General features: G+C 38.2%; 1 protein-coding gene across 1 annotated transcript in view; it reads right to left on the bottom strand.

The window, feature by feature from the left end:
- The window catches only part of LOC150089751 (WD repeat-containing protein 89 homolog), a 136,780-nt gene that overhangs the window by 21,878 nt on the left and 88,475 nt on the right, over positions 1-26,427 (bottom strand). The window contains exon 8 of the mRNA XM_090390092.1: positions 3,233-3,295. Within this exon, the coding sequence (XP_090246218.1) occupies positions 3,233-3,295 (63 nt within the window). The remainder of the gene's footprint in view (positions 1-3,232; positions 3,296-26,427) is intronic.

The raw sequence follows: 26,427 nt of genomic DNA, 5'->3' as shown, positions 1-26,427 counted from the left end.
CACCATTGACTTCCAAATCTAACTGCCTCGTAAGATTAACAACTTCTTTTATCACATGATCAGTTTCTGGTGTTGTTTTCATCTTGGTTTTTAAAAAAAATGGGCAAAGTTACTTCCAGACACCATTCAATGTTTTTTTGTGAATTTCACCCCAAGATTCTTCAATGATTCTTACGGCATCTAAAACATTGAATTGTTTCCAAAAGTCTTTAACAGATATCTCACTATTTTGTCTCATAGTGACAAAATAACAGATATCTCACTATTTTGCACGTCTGAACTTCATTCAGACGTGCAAACGAATGCCTCGTGTAGTAAGCCTTGAATGTTTTGATGACTCCCTGGTCCATCGGTTGAAGCAAGCTGGTTGTGTTTGGAGGCAAAAACACAACTTTCACACGTGGGGCGAAATTAATTAGGGTGGCAGGAGGGTGACCGGGTGCATTGTCAATAAGAAGCATCACTTTAAATAGAATCTGTTTAGACTTGCAATAACGTTCGACTTCAGGTATGAAGTAGTGACCAATCCAGTCCTCAAAAACGGAAGCTGTCACCCAAGCTTTATGATTTGACTTCCAAATCACTGGTAAGCTAATTTTAGATATACACCAAACAAAAAAATCAAGAACCATGTAACTCCGAGTTCGCATAAGTCGGGGTAGCGTAAGTTGGGGTATTACTGTATATGACGTCCAAATTACTTTTTGCATCAAGTCCCTACATCAGTTACTACAGTAATGAATCAGATTGGTTAGACAATATCTCCCCCCTAACAAATCCATGCTGTGTTACCATATAACTGCATTCCTATCAAGATGATTCTACATTACTTTTTTAACCATTAACCCTGTTATTTTCAATGGAGAGAAGTTAGGCTTATAGGTCTGTAATTATTCAGTTTACCCTATGCTTCCCCTTTGTCATTAGAGGAGATATCTGCACAACTTATAGGAACATTCCCTGAATCCAAGGATATGCTCATAATTATGGCTAAAAATTTGCTTAACTCTTTTTGCTACTTCTTTTAATATAATTCGATAGATTCCATCAGCTCCCAAGTTCTTTGTTTCCTCTGAATTCAACACCCTTTTCCACCTTCATCTCAGTTTTCCCAAGGTTATTTAGTTCTCAGTTATAGCTTGGTATGCTTCTGCCACTTGCATCCCATCTTTTCATGTATGAATGTAATTGCAAAATATTTATTCAGTTTGAAAGCATCTTAAACATGATCATCGGTAGTTATGCTATTCATATCTAGTGGACCAATTTGATTCATATCTTTCTTTCTAGTGTTAACATAAGCAGAGTTCTTTGCATTCCAGGCAAAGACTTCTCATAAGCTGCTTTAGTTTGCCCTAACTTCCCTAGTGATGTGATCGCAGACTATATTTAATTTAGACTTCTGAATCTCCTGATAATTTATAATCATTCCATGAATTTTTTTCTCTGCTACTAGTCTCATCAGTTCATTTGACATCCATTTAGTTCTAAACCTTGAAGCATATCGCTTGATAGCTTCTGCAATTACTTCCCTGAATTTAGAATTTACAGGTGGTAACACCATTAGCTGGTCCCTGAAAAGAATTTAAAGTACACTGTAATCATCTTTAGGTAAGGAAAATATCTTCCCTTTACTCTTGACAGTAGTTCTCTCTTTTACTAAATACTACAAGAATATTAGCATTCGCATTAGTAGAGGCATGTGATGCAAGAAAGCAAGCTTATGCAACATCAGCCAAAAAAAACCCGCTCCCATTTCACCCCTCCATTCATTCCAAATACCTGTCCAGCTCAGCCTTATATTTATTTAGGCTATCAACTTCCAAACAAAAGATGGAAGTCTGTTCCACCAATCAACTACCCGCTAGCTAAAGGCAAACTTCTGCACATCTATCTTACAACTGTCTTTCCTCAATTTGAATTTATGCCCTCTCAGGTGATTATTCTGAGCAAGAGGAAAAATCCCATCAGCATTGAGCATGCTCAAACCATTCAAGGCTTTGTACACCTCAATCAGATCACCTCGCAGGTCCCTAGTCTCCAGACACTGTAATTTCCAAAACTTAAGCCTTTCTTTGTAAGAGCAACCCTTTGTTCCATTCACTAATCTTGTTGCCCTTCTCTGTACTCATTCCAACAGCTCTACATCCTTCTTAAAAATATCTCTTAAAAATCTTGCTCATCTTTAGAAAAAATTCCATGTAAAAGTTTGGGGAAATTCAAGTTGTTGTTCTTGATTTATCTATGGTTTTTTTTTGTATTTAATATCATAGCCTTTAAGCAAGCTTCCATTTATGGCCTTCCTTTAAATTTACTGAGTGGCCAGTTTCCCTTTTGATCACTTACTCTTGTGTGTGATGATGGATTTCTGTCTTCTAGCTTCTCTAATAATGATGGAGTTCTCCAAGGTTTTGTTCTTTTACACACCCATTTTATCTTGTTTATCTCTTTCCCTGACTAAAAATCTTGTTGATAGTTTTGCCGATGAAGGTGCACTAAGAAAAAAAAACTTAGTTAATGTCAATCCTTCTAAAACCTAGCCTGTCATAGTTCTTGCAAAAAAAAAGGTTAGTGATACCATTTTCATCTTCAAAAACACTGCGTTTCTAGACAAAATCACAATCACATATTTATTGAAGGTAATCCTGATTGCTAACCTTTCTTGGCCTAAGCATGCCATAAATATTGCTTTCTTGGAATAAAAAAACAAAAAAAAAAAAACTAGGCTTTCCCTTTCATCCGTTGCACTGTTTTTTTCCTAAATTATTCCTGCCTCTGTACAAACAATAAATTCAAACACCATTAAATATTTTTTGCATATCTGTGTTGTCCCCAAACCTCCCATCTGAAACTTCTAGATTCCATCCAAAGAGGGGATTAGTAATTAATGATATCTCACAAACTCACTCTATTTTCTGCCACACAGCTTTCAGTTTCTTCTGCATGCCTTTTCTACAGATATTTCCATGGGTGCTGCTCTTCTACCCTTTAGCATCTGTAATTCCATCTTTTTTCCAAAACCAAACATATATACATACATATATATTCACAGTTCAACTCAAAACTTTCTGGACTAACTTTTCCTCATTTATCTCCTTTACTTCATTTTTTGGAACAACTTTCCTTCTTACGTATTTTGTAAAAATTGCAATCTACAGTAAATCAATTCCAATGTCCACAACTACCGAATATATAACGAAATATATATCTAAAATATATATTGAATACTTACATATGAAACAAGGTTGTCTGATTTAACAGTTCGTAGCTTATTACCACTTCTATAATCCCACAACTGAAATAAATAAATATGAAAAAATTAGCATCCATGTAATTACAGAAGAAAATACATTAAGTAGTTGGTGCTAGATTAAAAATAATATAAAACAGATGAAGGAATGCTAGCTAAAAAAGTATGTTGAAAAAATGTGAAAACTGTGGCACATTAATGAAACCAGAAAAGAAACCAAATCATATCTCCAGTATTAACGTACAAAGAATAAAAAGTTGCAATATATAAAGATAATGTAATCAATTAAGTTAATTTAATAATGAGAAAAATTAAAACCAAATTTTGTAAATGTTTCTCTTTTCTTCTCAAATAAAATATGACTTCTGTGGTCTACAGAAAAAACAGATATAGAATGATTAAAAATTAATCATTCTATATATAGAGCTGTGTAAATGGTCATCAATATAATATTTGTATATAGAGCTGTGTAAATGGTCATCAATATAATATTAATGGGCTGACTGAGTTTTTTTGGACTTGAGCAACCAACTTTCCTAGAGGGCAAAGTTGATTGCTTATAGTAATATAGATTTGTGTGTGTAAGTACCGTATTTCCCCATGTATAAAACGCACCTTTTTTCGAAAAATTTGGGGTCTAAAAACTGGGTGTGTCTTATACAGTGGTTGTAGATTTTTTTTACTTACATTTCCTGCTTTTTTGCGCTCATTTTTTCGCACTGGTTACGTTTTGCCACGTTCTGCCCAGAAATGGCTCAGAAAAGATTTTTGTACAGTGCTGAATTCAAGTTAAAAGTGATCCAGTTTGCAAAAGTGAATGGAAATCGTGCTGCTGAACATATGTTTGGTCCTCCTCCAAATGAGAAAACAATTCGAGACTGGCTACGGGAAGAAGAAACCCTACTGAAAACGGCACGGCAGAAGAAGGCCATTAGAGACAAGTCAGCAAAATGGCCTAATTTAGAGAGGGAATTGAAGATATAGATTGAGGAGCAAAGGGCAATTGGAATTCCTGTGTCCACAAAGATGGTTCAGCATGAGGCAAGAAGAATTGCTGATGAAAAAGAAGTTACTGATTTCAAAGGAGGACACAATTGGTGCTTCAGGTTCATGAAACGGAATGGACTAAGCATGCGTACACGCACCAGACTTGCCCAAAAGATGCCTGAAAGCTATGAGCAGAAGGTCCTTGAATTTCATCGTTTTGTCATTCAATCTTTTAAGGGCACAAAAGGTGATATAGTTGTACACGTTGGCACTAATAATATTAAGAGTAGGACACCGGCGGAATTACTTAACAAGTACAGGTCACTGTTGAAAAAAAGCCATGAATTAGGGTTGAATTTGAAAGTGTCTGCAATTCTGCCCAGACATGATAGGAGGGAGTATATGATGAGAGCCCTGTCAATCAATTTGGCCCTGGAAAGATTGTGCAAGGCTCAAGGGGTAGAATTTTTTTCAGCCTGGTCTGTACTTGTTAACAGGAGAGACTGCTTCTACAGGGATGGGATACACTTAAATAGAAAGGGTGCAAGAATGTTTGCTGATGCTACGAGGCAGTGTTAGGTGGGTCGGAAAACTGCTAGATTGGAGGTATACAAGGACTAATAGATTAACAGTAGCCACTGGCAGAGGTGAAAGTGATTCTTGCACTGCTTCTATTGGAATGAGCAGCAGCTTGGAAAATAAGATGCAGGATATTTCAGAGTCTGCTGGGAGTCATTGGGGTACAAGTAAACACATGGGTTGTGTTAGGGTAGCTAAGAAAAAGAACAGGTGCATGTATACTTGCGTGTACACCAATGCTAGTAGTTTATTAAATAAATTTGGTGAATTTGAGGTATTGCTCAAAGCATCAAAGGCAGATATTGTTGGGATATCAGAGACGTGGTGTCACACAGATATAAGTAATGCAGAACTGGAATTTGGGGAGTACAACGTCTACAGAAAGGATAGACAGAATAGTAAGGGAGGAGGGGTTATGCTATTAGTTAAGAAACACATAAAAATCCAAGGAAGTGATGCCAGTCAACATCACTGGACAGTGCAGTGTTGAGTCAGTTTGGTGTGACATAAGCATTGGGAGATCAAAATTGAGAGTAGGAGTGTGCTATAGGCCTAATGACTCTGATGAGTATAATAAGAAACTGTACAGGGAAATATAAGACTCCCTGATTTACTGGCCACAGTTGAGTGGCCAGTAAATCAGGGAGTCTTATAATGGGGGATTTTAATTTCCCAGATATTGACTGGAATTTGTGGGTTGGTCACTCACACACTAGCAAGGCTTTTGTGGATTTATTGGATGATTGTTTTCTAAATCAGCATGTTCGGGAGGCAACTAGAGGGAGCAATACTCTTGATTTGATTATCAGTAGTGATTCTTCATGCATTAAGAATCTGCAGATACAGGAACCACTAGGTGGCAGTGATCACAGTGTGCTGAAGTGGGATTTACTCAAGGAGGTAACTACCATCAGGGGTAAAGGGAAGGGTTATTGCTTTCGTAAAGGCGACTACAATGGTCTGAGACAGTAGTTAAATTCTATACAGTGGGACCAACTGATGATGTTACCAACAGCAAACTCAAAATGGGAAGCATTCAAAGAACTTATCTTGGAAGCTACTAGGCTTTACATACCAACTAAGAAATATTGTTCAAGGTTCAGGCCTAAATGGATGTCAGATGAACTAATGAGACATATGGCAGAGAAGAAAAATGCATGGGATACCTATAAATTAACATGTGACACAGAAGCCTATGATAGATATAAGTTGATCTGTAACCAAGTTACAAAGCAGGTTAGGCAGGCGAAGGCAGATTACGAGAAATCTTTAGCAAGGGATGCAAAGAAAAACAGCAAGGAGTTCTTTACTTATGTAAACTCTAGAAGGAAGAGGATGAATCAGATCGGTCCACTTGATATCAATGTTTCAACTGTTCATGATCCTGCTCAGGCAGCTAACAAACTAAATCAATATTCTGCATCTACATTCACACATGAGGAGTTATTTAGGAAGGGGAATGCCATAGATGAAGTAAACACTGGCAGTGAGCTAGATGATATTGTAATAATTGAGAGTAAAGTGGAGGAGAAATTGTTGAAGATAAATACAAGAAAGGCACCTGGGGTGGATGGGATCTATCCAGTTATATTAAAGGAGTTAATAAAGGAGTTAAAGGAGTTATAGCAAAGGAAGTAAGCAATCCGTTAGCCATAATTATGAGAGCTTCCTTGGACTCAGGGGAGGTACCCACGGACTGGAGATGTGCAATTGTAACCCCATTTCACAAAGGAGGATCAAAGGCTGACACAAGTAATTATAGACCTGAGAGTTTAACTTCTGTTCCAGGAAAATTAATATAAGCACTGGTTAAAGAAGCACTGCAGGATCATCTTGACAAGAATTCAGTTATAGCTCAGACACAGCATGGTTTTGTTAAGGGAAGGTCTTGCCTGACCAATTTGATTAGATACTATGATGTAGTCACAAAAGAATTGGATGCAGGGAATAACTTTGACATTATGTATTTGGATCTTAGAAAGGCTTTTGATACTGTTGCACACGGAAGACTGCTGCACAAATTGGAGCAGTGTGGCGTTGGTGGCAAATTGTTGCTATGGATAAAGGGATGGTTCAGTGGCAGAAGACAGAGAGTGGTAATTAATGGACACTGCTCAACGTGGACTAATGTTATTAGTGGAGTCCGTCAGGGTTCAGTGTTGGGTCCATTGTTGTTTTCTGTATTTATAAATAATATTGATGATGGTATATCAAGCTTAATGTCCAAGTTTGCAGACGATACAAAGGTTGGCAGGGTTGTTAAGGGCGCTACTGATGCTATACTGCTGCAACAGGATCTGGAAAGGTTGGGCAGATGGGCTGAGAGGTGGCAAATGAAGTTTAACATTGACAAATGTAAAGGATTGCTCTGGGGTTGCTGTTTCCTACATATAGGAAACAGCAACCCCAGAGCAATGTATCAACTCTGTTGTACTACACTGACAGTGGTAGAGAATGAAAAGGACCTGGGGGTAATTGTGCAGGCAGATATGAAGTTCTCTGAGCAGTGCAGACGGGCTGCAAGAGCAAATCATGGTGTCTTATCAATGATATACAGGAATTTTTCTAGCAGGGATAGGGAGGTGATTATTCCCTTGTATAAGGCAATGGTTGGGCCACACCTTGAGTACTGTATACAGGTCTGGAGGCCTCATTTCAAGAAGGATGTAGAGCTGCTGGAACGAGTACAGAGAAGGGCAACAAGGTTAGTGAATGGAATGAAGGGTTGCCCTTACGAAGAAAGGCTTAAGTTTTGCAAATTACAGTGTCTGGAGACTGGGCACCGGCGAGGTGATCTGATAGAGGTGTACAAAGCCTTGAATGGGTTGAGCATGCTGAGTGCTGATGGGATACTGCCTCTTGCTCAGAATAATCACCTGAGAGGGCATAAATTCAAATTGAGGAAAGAGAGATGTAGGATAGATGTGCGGAAATTTGCCTTTAGCCAGCGGGTAGTTGGATGGTGGAACAGACTTCCATCCCTTGTTGTGGAAGTTGATAGCCTAAATAAATTTAAAGCTCAGCTGGACAGGTATTCGAACGAACAGAGGAGTGAAGTGGAAGGGTTTTTTTTTTTTTTTTTGGTTGATGCTGCATAAGCTTGCTTTCTTGCATCATATGCCTCTACTAATGCTAATGTCGGAAGACACATCAGTTTGAGTTGGGACAGATTGCAAATATGGACGAAGTGCCCCTTCAATTTGATGTCCCAAGTAACAGAACTGTTGATAAGAAGGGGGTAAAAACTGTAACTGTGAAGACAAGTGGACATGAAAAGAGCCATTATACAGTTGTTCTAGCTTATTGTGCCGACTGAACCAACTGCCTCCTACTGATTTTCAAACGCAAAACAATGCCAAAAGAAGACATTCCTCGAGCCAATAGCTTTAGCAAATGAGACCAAACTGCTTGACTACCATTTGAACAAGAAGCAAGTTTTCTACTCTTAGCTTGTTCAAAATCCAGCTTGGACTGATTAATAACTGCTTTATAACTGTTGTGAGCTTTAGCATAGGCAGGAATGAACCTGAAGATTTGGATGCAAGCCAATTGCAATTGCAACATTCTTATCTTGAATTGCCTTCGTGCATTTTTTTGGAAATGCTAAAATTTTAGATAAAGGACAAGGTTTTAAGGTGGAATATGGAGTAAATGATTTCATCCCTACAAGAATAATTTCACAATTTCACTGATGGTCTGAGCAAATGCTGGGATTAGAAGGTCCCAGTGTTTGTTCTTCTTTTCTTTGGAAATCCAACCAAGGATAAGAAGAGCAGAAATCTTACAGATCATCCATTGATCTGTGAGATTCATTGTGAGTTTCATTGGAAAAAGAGACCATTACTAAGTTATGACTTGACATGCCTAGAGGACCACTAATATCGGCCACGGGAAGGATTACTCCGAGGAACACTGACCTCAACCGCATACTTGGACAGGTTGTTTGTGAGAAAAAGATCAAAAGTGTTGGGTATGTGGTCAGAATTGTTTGATATTCTGGCAAGTAAATGAACAATCTGTGTAAGGTCATTAGTAATTGCAAAAGTATCAGCATCTTGACCAGTTGGATCCATGTGATCAGAAAACTGAAGGTAAGTGCAGTTGTCAACATTAAAATCATCATTACTTCTCTGTTAGGAAATTTACTAAATTTATTCTCTGTTAGGAAATTTACTAAATTTATTCTCTGTTAGGAAAACTGGACTGGAGAAAGTTGAGTGTCAAAGAGTTTCAAATGATTACTGGAGTTGTGAGAATGATAGAGGCAAGTGATGATGAATATGACAGAATGGGGCTAAGAAATTTTAAGACAGGAGATCCAAAAGAGGAAGTCTCTAACAAGGAATATCGGAGTGGACATATGCACAAGTAATTTGCATATGTCCTACTTTGAGGTGAAAGGAAGTTAATAATTAGGGGAACTGAGATGAGCAGGTTGAAGCAACCAATAATTGGGAATTCTGCTAGAAACAGTAAGTGGTGCTTGGTAGACTGTAGGTGAAAATTAAATCATTGAGAGTAGAACTGAGACCTCGTATATTAGCGAAATGAACAGGAAGTTATTGGTAGGTTTAGTTTATTCTGCAGATCGGTTTGTTCTAATGGTTCAACTACTCATGATGCATTCAGTAGATAAAGTAAAAGTAGAAGGGGATATGCTGTATGAATTAATGAAATTTTTGGATTTGGTGTACACATAACAAGAATGTACTCAGCTCTTTGACAATGCCCCCCCTCCATGTACACAGTACTCAGACTTCCTCCATCACTAGTTGGCAAAGTAGAGATAACAAGATTAAACACTAGCTGGATATTTCTTAGAAAATTACTAACAGATTTAGTTTGGTGAACTATCTACAGAGGTCAACCTATGAAAACCATTTTAGAGTTGCACCCAATAAGGAATAATGGATCTCACGTCATAACTTCAAAAGACATCACTCATGCAGCATGACAGAAGAGATGGGGTTACCAGAACTTAACTCCAGAGACTAAACATGGGTTTCACCACTTAAAACCTCCAGTAAGCATATTGGTATATTGAACCAGATAATGAGAGTCATCTACCACCTAGTACTGCCTAGTGACTCAGAGGGGGTGACATTGCTCTGTGTGATGTGGATGCCACACCTTGTCTCGTGGTTACATTGGTTCGTACCTGGATGGTTGCTTCCAGTACACTAGGTGCAGTGTTTCAGGACTGGCACATGGGGTGTACCCAAGGTTACTAATAGTCCAACAATTGTGAAGGTGCAAGCAGAGGATTTGGTTCAGAATGAATAGATAACAAAATTCAGTCCACTCAACCACAAGTGGCACCTGAATATCAGTTTCGTCAATGTTTTAGACTCCAATGTAACAAAGCCCTAGCTTTCATACCTGGAAGAATGTCTGTGACAAGCTTCAGAGACTGAAGCTTGTCACAAACATTTGTATTAATACTATTTGTGAGTATTTGTATTAAGTACAATGAATTAATTAACAATAATTGGTATAACTGATTGTGTGAGGTGTGCAAGTGGTGAATTATTTTGCATGAAGCAATGAGACTACACTTAAGATTCACTATTGAACAGGTCAATGCCCTTGCACCATGTTTTGTTCTTAGTGAACTGTCCAAGTCGATAATTGGCATCGTTTTAATTGTATCTCCTATTGTGAATCAACCTTCATGAGTGGCCGAGGTACTGCACTGCTCTGAATAAGTAATGTTTCACCGGTGGAGAAGACTAATGTTATTTATTCTTGGCGAATACCACCACCCAGATGGCACCGTTTTGAAGCTTGTTGGCTTACTCATCTGGGGGGGGGGGGCAGGTACCTTGTTGTTGCAATAGTGACAACCCAGTTATGAAGTATAAGTCCACAATATGAGAGATGCCTGATGGTATGTAATAGTACAAACTAAGGCAATTATTTTGCATGAAGCAAAGGGACTACGCTTAAGATTCATTACTGAACGGGTCAGTACCTTTGCAGCATGCTTTGCAGTGAATTATCCAAGTTGATAATTGGCATTGTTTTAATTGTATCTCATATTATGGATATGAGATACAGTTAAACACAAGTGGCCAAGGTATTGTGCTGCTTTGAATAAGTAATGCTTCACCAGTGGAGAAGACTAATGTTACTTATTCTCGATGGATACTGCCACCCAGATGGCACCGTTTCAAAGCTTGTTGGCTTACTCATCGGTGGGTGGGCAGGTACCCTGTTGTTGCAATAGTGACAAAACATGGTGCAAAGGCACTGACCTGTTCAATAGTGAATCTTAAGTGTAGTCCCATTGCTTCATGAAAAATAATTGCCTTAGTTTATACTATTACACACCATCAGGCATCTCTCATATTGTGGACTTATACTTCATAACTGGGTTCTCACTATAGCAACAACAGGGTACCTGCCCACCCACTGATGAGTAAGCCAACAAGCACTGTCTAGGTGGGGGTATCTGCCGAGAATAAGTAACATTAGCCTTCTCCACTGGTGAAGAGTTAATTATTCAAAGCAGTGCAATACATCGCCACTCGTTGTGAAGGTTGATTCACAATATGAGATACAATTAAAAATATGCCAATTATCGACTTGGACAGTTCACTACGAACAAAATATGGTGCAAAGGCACTGAACCGTTCAATAGCAAGTGGAGAATGTAACTGGAAGAAGTGACAATTTACATTTCAAGTGTTCAGTTTGTCACAATTCATGTTTGAAGTCACGCATCATTATTGGCGAATAAATGTCATGCCGTATACTATTGAGCAACATGTTTTTTTTAGGGGAATTTTACTTGGAAATGAAGTCTTAAAATAAATATCAATGAAAATTAGTTGAAACATCTCTAACACTTTGTTGAAACAAAGGGAAAAAAAATTTTCAACAGTTTGTTGAAAAATTCCCTAACTAGTCCAAAGCTACAATTTTAAAGATAATGAAGAAATTCTGTAAGTGCGTATCAGTTGTCTAAAATTTCTTGTGGACCACATGATGTTTTACACAACGTTAGACAAACAAACAATATTGCAATCTCCAAACAAATTTCTATGGGAACTCTGCATTCAAAATGAGATATCACTTGAATCAGCTCATTTCCTGTAAGAAAATATCTAAAAAAATTTCCATCCAAATCCACAGCATGCATGAGCTTCAATTTCACAATGATTTTAAAAGATTAAGGTACTGTCACTGGCTTAAAAGTTTACTTCAAAGTGGGGATATTGATATTTTAGATAAAATTTATTCATTGACAAAATATGGTTTCATCTTAGTGGCTATATCAACAATCAAAACTGAAGAATATGGAGTATTGAAAAATCTACACATTTTATGAAAAATCTCCTTACATGCTCAAAAACCAGTGTTTGGTGTAGCAAGTGGAACATATCTCAAATAATGCTAGTTGAACCCATATTTTTTCAACAAACTGTCACCTCTGCTGTTTACTAAGGCATAATAATGCAGCTTATTGCATTGTTAGAGGGAAACGAATGAGATGTCTGGCCCCAACAGGACAGAGTAACCTCCCATACCACACTTTGAACCCAGCGGTTCAATGTGTGGTATGGCAGGTTACCCTGTCCTTGAACATTTCAGTAAATTATTACAAAAAATTCTTGCAACATTTACTGAAATGTCACAAGAATTTATGGGATCGAAGGACATCACAAGAAATCTGGCCACCTAGTTCTCTTGATTTAACATCCCCAGCCTTATTTTATTGGGATTATTAAAGTAGAAAGTTTACAAGAGCAATCCACAAAGCATTCAGCAACTCGAAGTGTGCATTTAAAATAGAGTCAGGAGTGTATCAATGCAAACTTTTGGTCATGTCACTTGCAACAGGAAGCACTTCTAGAATTGTTTATAAACTATTATTTGCTAATTATTCTGATAATAAATTTTATTTTTTAATTTGAGCATTTTAAAAGCAGAACTGGGGGAGGAGCAGCCAAGGCATATACATCACAGGGAGCACACAAGGCAGGCCAAGTGTGGGGAAGGTGAGAAATAGAAAGTGCTGAAATTATTATTTTATTATTTTTATTACTTGAAATTTTATTACTTTTTCAAATTCCATAATTATTAAGAATTTTATTTTTGTTTAAACATCATATTAGCATTAGCACAGGCATATGATGCAAGAAAGAAATCCAGTTTAATGTCTAAGTTTGCTGATGATACAAAGGTTGGCAGGCTGATTAATGACAGAAATCGGGTTATATTATTGCAACAAGAGCTGGGTGAATTAGGTAGATTGGCTGAAAAGTTGCAATTGAATTTTAAGATTGAAAAATGTTAAAATACTGAATTTGTTAAACATTAATCCCAGCATAACTTGCCAATTAAGTGGTACGACACTCAAATAGTGCAGAATGAAAATACCTAAGGATAATTGTACAATCTGATATTAATTTCTGTGAGCAATGCAGACAATCTGCCAAAGCAGCACATGGTTTTCTGTCACTGTTATACAAGAATTTTGCCAGAAGAGACAAAGAGGAGATTATAACACACAGTTTTATAAGGCAATGGTAAGGCTGTATCTTGAGTTGGATACAGATGTGGAAGCTTCATTTTAGGAAGGATGTAGATCTGTTTGAATAGGGGCAGAGAGGAGCAACAAGTTGTAACTTGTCAATCAATTCGGCCCTGGAGAGATTGTGCGAGGCTTATGGTTGGACTTTTTCTCAGTATGTGCTTGTTAACAAGAAATAATGTTTCTCAAACATGGGATACACTTAAACAGAAGGTGCAAGAATGTTTACTGATGCTATTGAGGCAGTGTTAGATAGGTTGGAAAATCCACCTAACAAAAACCACACTGCTAGTCTGGAGGTGGGAGGGGAAATACCAGAACAATTCGGCCTTGGAGAGATTGTGCAAGGCTCATGGGGTAGAATTTTTTTCAGCGTGGTCTGTGCTTGCTAACAGGAGAGACTGCTTCTACAGGGATGGGATACACTTAAATAGAAAGGGTGCAAGAATATTTGCTGTTGCTATTGATGCAGTGTTAGATGGGTTGGAAAACTGCAAGCTTGGGGGGTGGGATTCACAGACTAAAAGATTTATAGTAGCTGCAGGCAGAGGAAAAAGTGATTCTTGCACTGTTTCTATTGTAATGAGCAGCAGCCTAGAGAGCAGGTTGCTGGGGATTTCAAGAGCTGCTGGGAGTCATCATAGAACAAGTAAATACACGGGCTGTGTTAGGGTAACTAAGAGTAAGGACAGGTGCATGTATACTTGCATGTACACAAATGCTAAAAGTATAGTAAATAAATTTGATAAATTTGAAGTGCTGATCAAGACATCAAAGGCAGATATTGTTGGGATATCAGAGACATGGTGTCACAGATATAAGCAGTACAGATTTGGAATTTGGGGAGTACAATGTGTATAGGGTTAAGAAGGGAGGAGGGATAATGCTGTTAGTTAATATCTATATAATGTCGGCATAGATACACTATAGATAACTCTTAAGAAACTACGATGGTAGTGTGGAAGGCATAATTTGCTCTGTATCTCATATTGTGCGCTTTCTTCACGAGTTGCCATGATATTGCACTACCTCTAATAAGTAACGCTTCACTGATAGAGAAGACTATTACTTATTCTCAGTGAGTACCACCACCCAGACGGCACAGTTTCAAAGCTATTAGCCTATCATTGGTGGGTGGGTGGGCAGGCACCCTGGTATTGCAGACATGACAACCCAGTTGTAAAGATAATCAAACAGTTAGTCAAACAGATAATCAAACAGCTGTTAGTTAAGAAACACTAAATCTAAGGAAGTGCATCCAATCGATATGGGTGGACAGTGCAATGTTGAGTCAGGTTGGTGTGACATAAGCGCCGGGAAGGGAAATTGAAAGTAGGAGTGTGTACTCATTAGAATCATTGGGCTTATAGCCCAATGATTCTAATGAGTACAATGAACAATTGTGCAGAGAAATACACTGAGTGATCACTGAATTATGACCATGCCTATGAAAACTGAATGGGACCCATTGACCACATGAGGTACGAGAGTGCGGAGTTAGTTGACCTACATAGCATAGATAAGGTGTCAGTGGTTCATTAGGTAGTAAAATTCTGAGCGTGATGGGTAAAAGGAAGGATTTATCGGACTTTGATAAAGGACAGATTTTGGGTGCTCGACAAGCTGGTGCCTTGATTTCCCAAACGGCTGAACTGGTGGGGGTGTTTGAGAGCCACTGTAGTTAAAGTGTACCAGGACTAGTGTCAAAATTGTCAAACAATGGCCCAATGGCAAAACTGCAAAGGCCAGCACAGGAGAATGTACTAAGCTTTTTATACCAACTAAGAAATACTGGTGCCTCCGTAGCCAGGTGGGAAGGAGCAGCAGTGCGTAGCACACGCTTCTTGATTATACCGGGGTTTGAGCCCGTCACCACCAAATACAGAGGATGCGGAAAGGTCAGGGAATGACCACCGCATATCTCGGAACAATATGGCCTTAGTTGCTAATGTTCCTAAAAACCAAATAACAAACAAACAAACTAAGAAATACTGCTCTAAGATTTAGACCTAAATGGATGTCAGATGAACTAATGAGGCTAGTGGCAGAGAAGAAACGTGTGGGATGCATTTAAATTATCAGGCAACACAGAAGCCTATGGCAGATATAAGCTAGTCTGTAATCAAGTCACAAAGGAGGTTAGGCAAGAGAAGGCTGAATACAAGAAATCCTTGGCAAAGGATGCAAAGAAAAACAACAAAGATTTCTTTACTTATATAAACTCTAGAAAGAAGGGGATGAATCAGATTGGTTCATTTGATGTTGGTGGTTCGACTGTTGATGATCCTGCTCAGATAGCTGACAGACTGAATGAGTATTTTGCATCTATTCACACATAATGAATTCTGTAAGGAAGAAGGACACAGAAGTTTACTAAACTGTACCAGGGAGCTAAATGATTTTGTAATAACGGAGAGCAAAGTGGAGGAGAAATTGTTGAAGTTAAACATAAAAAAGGCACCTGGAGCAGATGGAATCTATCCAGTTATATTGAAAGAGGAAGCGAGGGAAGTTAGCAAACCCTCAGCCATAATTATGAGAGCATCCTTAGATTGAGAGGATGTTCTCATTAACTGGATATGTGCAAATGTATCCCCAATTTACAAAGCGGGTTCAAAATAGTGACACAAATAATTATAGACCTGTTAATTTAACTTCTGTTCTGGGAAAAATAATGGAATCATTGATTAAAGAAGTGATGCAGGATCATCTAGACATGATTGCAGTTATAGTTCAGACACAGCATGGGTTTGTTAAGGGAAAGTCTTGTCTGACCAATTTGATTAGATACTATGATGTGATCACAAAGCAACTTTTTTTTTTTTTTTTATGAAAATCCCAAAAATGAGAGGTATTAGAACCTATAGTACTTAGTTCCGTGCTTGGGTCAGAAGAGGTTAAGAAGACGAAAGAAGATATTTGTTGACATTAGACTTAAACTTCTGTAGACTGTAATTTGCAGGAAATAAGTATGAAGGAAAGTTGTTCCAGAAAACAGCAGTTGAATGAGTAAATGAGGAAGATGAAAAGTTGGTTCTGTGAGTTTGAAGTTGGACAGTAAATGGATGTTGGCTGGTGGTGGCACGTGTTCGGACTGTTTTGAAAGAGAGAGCAGGAATTATAGAAGCCAATTTAGAAGAACAGTGCTCATGAAAGTATCTGTACAAAAGGCATGCAACAGAAACAGTACATCTATGAGACAGCAAGTGGAGAGACTCGGTTAGAGATGAGTCATTAATTAACCTAACTGCCCTCTTCTGAATGGAATCTAGATGCCTCAGAGGTTTTGGGGGCACTGCCCAGATGTAGGAACAATATTCCACGGTAGGGCGGATTTGCGATTTGTGCAGAGTACACAGCTGTTTGGAAGAAAAGTAACGGTGAGAGCAAAAGAGAAAACCAAGTCCTTTAGATGCAGAGGAAGCAATACTTGTAGTGTGCTTGTGCCAAGAGAGATTAGAAATCAGGGTAATCCCCAAAAGAGATATATCAACTTGCCTAGAAATCAGAGTGTCACCAAAGATAAGCATAGCAGCAAAAGAATCCTTTTTGCGAGATATAATAGAAGACTGAGTTTCAGAAGGATTGAAATCAATTAAGTTGTCTTTGCCCCACTGGAGAATTAACTGGAGATAAGGATTTAAGGAATTGGTAGTGGATATTCGAGAAGTTGAAGCTGATTGAGCACGGCAAGGTTTCTCAAAATGGAAAGTGGAATGCAATGTGTTATCATTGGTAAAACTATGGAACTATGGATAGAATTTCCAGTCAATGGAAGAAAGTCATTAAAATACAAGAGGAAAAGAGTGGGGGAAAGAACTGAACCTTGGGGGACACCAGCATTAGTGGAGAAGTTAGAAGACAGAGGCCATCTACCATCACCCTCAGTGAGCGATCAGAGAGGAAAACTGGATAACCAATTACAAAAAACAGTTGGCAAACCATAAGATGGAAGCTTGTTTAGAAGACCTTTATGCCAAACACGACTGAAAGCCTTTGAGATGTGAAGAGCAACTGCTTGTGTTTCACTGAACTTTTTCACTGAATTTGTCCATAAATGGGTAACATAAGCCAGAATATCACCAGTGGATTGACACTGATGGAATTCATACTGCTGATCATTGATCAGACAGAAGGTTTCTAGGTAGTTTAAGATTTGGCAGTTAATTGATTTCTCCATTACTTTAGAAAGAGTAGAAGTATTTGCAATGGGATGCTAGCAGATCAGCTTTATCCTTGGCTGAAGTGACAACAGAACATTTTGACAGAGGTTGCAGCAGAGATGGGCAAAAGTCGCAGCCAATAGCTTTGGCAAGAGACCAGAATGCTCAGCTGCCATTAGGGCAAGAAGCAATTTTTCTACCCTTAGCCTGTTCAAAATCCTAGTTTGGACTGATTAATAACTGTTTTACAATTGTTGCAAGCTGTGTTTCTCTTGAACAGCCTTAGCACATTTATTGGAAAACCAAGGTTTAGATAAAGGATGAGATTTTAAAGTGGAATGTAGGATAGAGGATTCCATTCCTACAAGAATAATTTCACTGACACAATCTGAGCAAACATTGACATCAGAAGTTTTGAAACAGAAATCCGACCAAGGAAAAGAAGAAAAGAAATCTTGCAGGTCATTCCATTTGGCATTCTTGTAATGCCAAACAACATGAGGCTGGGAATAGCAATGAGATAAAGACTCCATTGGAGAAGAGACAATCACCAAGTTGTAATCTGATGTTCCTAAAGGACCACTCACTTCGATCGTGTACTTACGATTTTTTGTGAGAAAAAGATCAAGCGTGTTGGCTGTAACGTTTGAATTGTCCGGTATTCTTGTAGGTAAATGAACAATCTGTGTAAGTTCATTAGTAATTGCAAAAGCCTCAGCATCTCGAATAGCTGGGTCAGTGTGACTAGAAATTGGAAGCCAACTGGAGTCGTGAACATTAAAATCACCAAGGAAAATTACCTCACTGTTAGGAAAGTTGGACTGGAGAAAGTCATCTTGCAAAGAGAGAAAGCCAAAGAGCTCCAAGTGATTAGTGGAGGTGCAGGAGAATGGTAGAGACAACAGATGAATTTAACAGAATGAGGTAGAGAGATTTTAAGCCAGAGAAGATCGAAAAGAGGATATTCCAAATTACCAAGTCTCTGACAGGGAATATCAGAACAGACATATGTATAAATACTACCTTTGAGGCGAAATGAATCATGCAGCAAATAATTTGGGCAACTGAGGTGAGCAGCAGTTGAATCAACCGATAACTGAGATTCTGTCAGAAAAAATACATGGGGTTTGGCAGACTGCAAGTGGAAATGGATATCGTTGAGATTAGAATTGAGACCATGTATATTTGTGAAATGAACTATGAAATGTTTGGGAGGTTTAGATCTTTTTGCAGATAAACTAACTCTATTAGTTAGTTTGCGGAAACTGAACTTGGCCTGTTATAATGTACGATCACTGATCAGTGAAGACAGGATATTAGAGCTGGAAAAGGAATTAGAAAATGTGAATTGGAATATCATCGGTTTGGCTGAAACAAGAAGAAGAAATGAATCACTTATAAGTTTATCAAGTGGAAATCTGCTGTACACCAATGGAAACAGTGAAAGGAGTGAAGGTGGAGTTGGGTTTCTGCTCCATAAAGATTTTAAAAACAACATTTTGGAATTCAAAAGTACATCACCAAGGGTGTCAAGACTAATACTCAAGATTTCTAAGAGGTACAAGCTAAAGATTATAATGATTTATGCACCAACATCGAGCCATGATGATGAAGAGGTTGAAGAAATGTACACTGAAATTGAGAGTCTTCTAGATGAGCAGAAAACTCACTACACTATTATTATGGGGGACTTCAATGCTAAGGTTGGAAAAAGGCCAAACAGCACAGAAAGAGGAACTATAGGAAATTTTGGAATTGGTGAAAGAAATAAAAGAGGTGAAAGACTTGTGGAATTTGCAGAATCTCAAGGAATGTCAGTGATGAACACTTTTTTCAAGAAAAGGGTGAACAGAAAGTGGACATGGAAGAGTCCAAATGGATTAACAACTAATGAAATCGACTTCATCCTCACTAACAGAAGATATATTGTGAATGATGTTACCGTCCTGAATAAATGTTGGAAGTGATCACAGAATGGTAAGATGTACACTTGATATAGATATAGGAAAGGAAAGGAAAAAATTGACTCGAGTAAATAATACAAAGGTCTTTGAAATAACAGAGGAGGAGAAAAAGCAGTATGTACTGGAACTTAAGAACAGGTTTGAGCTTCTGCAGACTGCTCAGGACCAAGATATCGACGAGGAATATTACAACTTTCTGAAAGTGATAAAGCCCAAGAAACCTATAGGGAAACAGAAATCCAAAGAAGAAAAAATTAGTCAAGAAACACTTGTCATGATGAACCAAAGACGACAAATGAAGAGCAAGAAAAACACTGACAGGGAGAAAATTGAGTATACTGAGTTATGCAAAGCCATTAGAAAGAGACTGAGAGAGGACATAAGAAGATTTAACACAAGAAAAGTAGAACAAGCATTAAGGGAAAACAAAGGATTTAAATCAGCAGCCATGAGCAGTAATACAGAAAGACAAATGATACTGAAACTGAAGAATAGCGATGGTGTACTTATAAACAGCAGAGAAGGCATAATTCAAATAGCAGAAGACTACTATAGAGAATTATACAAGGAGCGAGGGAATGATACCAGCAGTGGGGAAGATGGATTGCAAAGTAGCAACACATACAACATACCCGATATTCTTCCTGATGAGGTAGAACATGCATTAAAGAAAATGAAGAATCGGAAAGCCCCGGGGGAAGATGAAGTTACTGTAGAGTTGTTAAAATTGGGAGGAAGAGACATAACACAAAAACTGGCAAGGCTCTTCACAAAGTGCATTTGAAAAGGTGTGATGCCTAAGCAGTGGAATAATGCAATCATAGTTTTGCTGCATAAGAAAGGAGATAAATCAGAAATTGGAAATTATAGACCAATTAGCTTGTTATCCCATATCTACAAGTTGTTCACAAGGGTCATTACTAGCAGATTAGAAAGAATACTTGATGAGAATCAACCGAAAGAGCAAGCTGGCTTTAGGACAGGATTCTCAACTATGGATCACCTTCACGTAATATCACAGCTAATGGAGAAAGCAAATTAATATAAAACAACATTATGCCTGGCATTTGTGGATTATGAAAAGGCATTTGACTCCATACAGCATAAGGCAATGTTTCGGGCACTGGAAAGACAAGGCATAGATACTCCATATATTATGATTTTGAAGAAAATATATGAGAGTGCTACATCCTTTATTAGACTAGACAAAGACAGTAGCAAATTTAAAATCGAGAAAGGAGTTCGACAAGGAGACACAATATCTCCGAAGCTGTTTACTGCTGCCCTTGAGGAAGCTTTCAGAAGATTAGACTGGTCGCAGAAAGGAGTCAATGTGAACGGAGAGTACCTAAACCATTTACGATTTGCAGATGACATTGTGGTCATAAGCCACGATCCCAAAGAATTAGAGGAAAATCTTAATCAGTTATGCACAGTTAGTAAGGATTTTGGACTAAAGATGAATATGGCTAAAACAAAAGTAATGATGAACAAGTATGCCACGGAAAGGGAAATAATGATTGAAGGAGCAGTAATTGAAAAGGTGGAGTCATATACTTATCTGGGACAAGTTATTAGCTGTAATAATGATAAATGGCTGGAAGTCAAGAGAAGAATAAATTTTGGATAGATAGCATTCAGGAAATATAGTCACATACTGAAGAGCAATATCCCAGTTTGTCTGAAACGTAAAATAATGAATCAATGTATACTCCCCACCATGACTTATGGAAGTGAAACTTGGTCACTCACCAAAAGAATGGAAGAGAAGCTAAGAACTACACAGTGAAGAATGGAACGAATTATATTGGGAATAAGACTGTTAGATAAGAAGAGAAACACATGGATTAGGCAGCAAACTCAAGTAAAGGACATTCTTATCAAAACTAAAGAACTAAAATGGTCTTGGGCAGGACACATAGCTCGAAGACATGATGACAGATGGACTAAGAAAATAACAGAATGGTACCCAAGAGGAGCTAGAAGAAAACCTGGAAGACAAAGGCAGAGATGGATAGATGAAATTCATGAGTTTTTGAGTAGTAAATGGATGGCCAGTGCTGAAAACAGAAGGAACTGGAAAGTTGCTGGAGAGGCCTTCATCCTGCAGTGGATTGAAAATGGCTGATGATGATGATTAGTTTGACAATTCATGGTGTATTTGATAGTAAGAAAAAGTGGGTGGGGATATGCTGTATGAACTAATAAAATTTTTGGATATGGTGCACACATGGAAAGAATATACCCATATCCTTGACATAATGTGTCCTCGACAATGCCCCCCCCCCCTGCATACACACTACTCAGGCTCCCTTTAGTCACTATCTGGCAGAATAGAGGTAGCAAGATTATACACTAGCTGATCCGGAAGCCTCCTAAAGAGTTACCAATAGGTTCGGTCCGGTGTACTGATTAGCGGCCAGCCTACAAACACTGTTCTAGTGCTGTACACTCGAAGTGTAAGGAAGATTGGACCTTGCCACGATGTTCACTATAACCTCAAGAGTCATCAGTCCTACTGCATGATGGAAGAGATGGGGAAGGGGTGACCGGAACTTAGCTCTAGAAACTAAACATTGGGTCTGGGAACTGGATGCAAAAAATAATTTTGATATCATATACTTGGATTTCAGGAAAGCTTTTGATACTGTTCCACATGGAAGACTGCTTTAGAAATTGGAGCGGTATGGCATTAAGAGCAAGTTGCTGCAATGGATAAAGGGATGGTTGAATGGGAGATGGCAGAGAAAGGTAATAAATGAACACTGCCCTACGTGGACTAATGTTATTATTGGAGTCACAAAGGATTCAGCGCTGGACCCATTGTTGTTTTGTGCATTTATCAATGATATCAAAGAAGGTATATAAGGCTTAATGCCCAAGTTTACAGATGATACAAAGGTTGGCAGGATTGTTAATGACAATAAAGACTATGCTACCGCAACAGGATCTACAATGGCAAATGCAAAGTACCGGATATGGGTAGCAGTAACTAAAGAGAAACATACCAGCTCTGTGGTACCACACTGATGGAGGTGGAGAATGAAAAATACATGGGGGTAATTGTGCAGTCAGATATGAAGTTCTCTGAGCAGTGCAAACAGGCTGCCAGAGCAGGTCAAGGAGTTCTGTCAATGATAGGAATTTTGCTAGCAGAGAGAAGGTTTGTTTGTTATTTGGTTTTTAGGAGCATTAGCAACTAAGGCCATATTGCTCCGGGATACGTGGTGGTCATTCCCTGACCTTTCCGCATTCTCCGTATTTGGTGGTGATGGGCTCGAACCCTGGTCTAATCAAGAAGCATGTGCTACGCACTGCTGCTCCTTCCCACCTGGCTACGGAGGCGCCCAGAGAGAAGGAGGTGATTAACCCCCATGTATAAGATAATGGTCAGGCTACACCTTTAGTACTGCATACAGGTCTGGATGCCTGATTTTAGGAAGGATGTAGCATTGCTAGAATGAGTACAGAGAAGGGCAACAAGATTGGTGAGAAGAACAAAGGGGTGCTCTTACCAAGAAAGGCTTCAGTTCTGCAAGTTGTCTTGTCTGACAAATCTGATAAGACAAATCTTGTCAGATTTGTCTTGTCTGACAAATCTGATAGGATATTATGATGTGGTTACAAAGGAACTGGATGCAAAAAATTATTTTGATATCATATATTTGGATTTCAGGAAAGCTTTTGACACTGTTGCGCATGGAAGACTATTGTACAAATTGGAGCAGAATGGTATTAAGGGTAAGTTTCTACAATGGATAAAAGGATGGTTAAGTGGGAGAAGACAGAGGGTGGTAATCAATGGGTGCTGCTCTTCTTGGACTAATGTTATTAGTGGAGTCCCACAGGGTTAGGTGTTAGGTCCACTGTTGTTTTGTATATTTATCAATGATATTGATGAAGGTATATCAGGCTTAATGTCGAAGTTTGCAGATGATACAAAGGTTGGCAGGGTTCTTAATGACAGCAATGGCAGTGTGTTACTGCAACAGGATCTAGATAATTTGGGCAGATGGGCTAAGAAGTGGCAACTGAAATTTAACCTTGACAAATGCAAAGTAGTGCATATGGGTAGAAATAACCCCAGAGAAATGTACCAACTGTGTGGTACTACACTTAAGGTGGTAGAAAATGAAAAAGACCTGGGAGTAATTGTGCAGTCAGATATGAAGTTTTCTCAGCAATGCAGACAGGCTGCCAGGACAGGTCATGGGGTTTTGTCAATGATATATAGGAATTTTGTTAGCAGGGAAAAGGAGGTGATTATCCCTCTGTATAAGGCAATGGTCAGGCCACGCATTGAGTACTGTGTACAGGTCTGGAGGCCTCATTTTAGGAAGGATGTAGATTTACTTGAGCATGTACAGAGAAGGGCAACAAGATTGGTGAGGGGAATGAAGGGATCCTCTTACCAAGAGAGGCTTAAGTTCTGCAAATTGCAGTGGCTGGAGACTAGGCACCTGCGCGGTGATCTGATTGAGGTGTATAAGGCCTTGAATGGGTTGAGCACGCTGAATTCTGATGGGATCCTTCCACTTGATCAGATTACGAACCTAAGGGGACATAAATTCAAATTAAGAAAAGACAGATGTAGATTAGATGTGCGGAAATTTGCCTTTAGCCAGCGGGTGGTTAATTGCTGGAACAAACTTCCATCTGTCGTTGTGGAAGTTGATAGGTTGAATAAATTTAAGGAGGAACTGGACAGGCATTTGGAGGGAATGGTGTGATTTTTTTTTTTTTGGCTGATGCTGCATAAGCTCATACACTTACTTTCTTGCATCAAATGCTACTACTACTAAGTAATGATTCACAGCATTTGATATCCTTTTTTGCCAGTTTATCTTGTTCATATTGCTGAACACTGCTACTAATTAAACAACAGTGTGTAACTCCAGATTGTTGATACTGATAGGCAACGAGATCTGACAGTGTCCATCAGAAATTGCATAATGCAATAAGAAAAAAAAAAAAAAACTGTCATGTTCGAGCTACCCCAGAAGAGCCTCATCTGCCCATGTGTATTAATGTCATATTTTTCGTGCACCCTGTGGTCAGTTTTCCTGACTAGCAAAACAGGCAAATCAGCCAGAGAACAGTCTCAGGAAAGGATAGCAATAGCTTACTATCCTTCCCTGATACCGACTAACTCAGCCATGAAGTGAAAAAAGCTCATAAAAGTTACTCAAATCATCTATGGGATTCAAACCCGGGCCTTTTTTCACCCTGTGTAGGGAATATAGTGATTATAACCATTATGCTACCGATACGAATTAACGCAGTGAGACAGAGAGGGAGGGGTATGATAAAATGATCAATTGCAGGGGGCAGTCCTAGAATTTTCTACAAGTGGGGGCTAAAGAAGTTAAAGCAGTGGTTTTCATCAAAATCATATATATATATATATACAGTATATATAATATTTAAATAAATATATGTTATATGATAGTTATTTTAATAATATTATTATAATAAACATAATTACATGATTATCCTTTCATAATGCAAATTATACATACTTATATAATAATTTTATTCTTTATATACAGGCACCAAATAAACATCAATTATAGATCACTACAAAGTTAAAAAGATACCGTACAATGGATACTACAACTTTTTATAATGAAATAAACATAATTTTTTTAAAAAATAATAAGTTTAAGTAACTTAAACCCAAATTATGAAGCATCTGTGGAATGTTGTTGCAGCACCCCAGTTGAAAACCACTGAGTTAAAGGAAATGGGGGGCTAAAGCAATGTTCCAGGAAATCATGAAGCTTTAATCATCATGTAGCATGAAAAATTTTTCCATTAAATTATGATTTAAAAATCTTGTTACTCTTCTCTGCACCCTTTCAACAGATCACATTGTTCTTAATATAAGGCTTCCAGAACTCAAAATGCTGCCTGACTACTGCCGATACAACAGGATGATCATGCTTGTCCCTGCTGATAAGAATCCTATATATCATTCACAAAATTCCATGAGTTTTAGGTCTTTTTTCTTCCACTACCTTGAATGTAGTACCACCCATTTGGTATGCTATTTTGGGATTACTCTTTCCCAGATGCATTTGTCAATGTTAAACCTTAACTGTGGCTTGTCAGTCCATCTGGCTAATTTTTTTAGATCTCTGCAGCATTATACTCTTATTTTTGTCATTATCCATTCTGCCAAATTTTGTACCATTTGCAAACTTGGACATTAAATTTTATGTCTTCATCAATATCATTAATAAATATCAAAAACAATAAAGGGCCCAGCACTGAAACATAAGAGACTCCACTAATAACATTAATCCAAGAAGAGCAGTGCTCACTGATAACCACTCTCTGCCATCTGCTGCTCAACTATCCCTTTATCCATAGAAGTAACTTGCCTCTAATGGTACACTGCTCCAATTCAAATAGCAGTCTTTCATGTGGAACAGCACAAAAAGCTTTGCTGAAATCTATGTCAAAATTATTTTTTGCATCCAGTACATTTGTTACTATATCATAGTAACCAATCAGATTGGTTAGCCAAGATCTTCTTTTAATGAATCCATGCTGTGATTGCTATACAACTACATTCCTGTTAAGGTGATCCTGCATTACTTCTCTGATTTGCCAGTACTAGTACTACTAGTACTGGCAAATGATCAAGGGTGAAGATGGCAGAGATATGATTATCCTTTCAAAAAATCTTAAATATTATTCTACAGAGAATGTCTTTCCACGTTATGCCTCTGCATTATCTGTAAACAGAACAATTTTCTGATTCTCTTACCTCCCACCCCCCCTGCATATTAGAGAAGTTTTTAAAATATTTCTGATGTATATATATATATATATATATATATATATGAAATAAGTGATAAAAATGTAGAAAAAATAGTGAATTAGAAAAAGAGTTTCAGATCAGATTAATGCCATCAAAATATTAATTAAACATTACATCAGTCT

This window comes from Mastigoproctus giganteus, chromosome 2 (assembly GCF_048544385.1).
Source record: "Mastigoproctus giganteus isolate SK-2022 chromosome 2, ASM4854438v1, whole genome shotgun sequence".
Classification (NCBI taxonomy): domain Eukaryota; kingdom Metazoa; phylum Arthropoda; class Arachnida; order Uropygi; family Thelyphonidae; genus Mastigoproctus; species Mastigoproctus giganteus.
The sequence above is the reverse complement of the archived record's forward strand: the minus strand, read 5'-3'. Positions and strand labels throughout refer to the sequence as shown.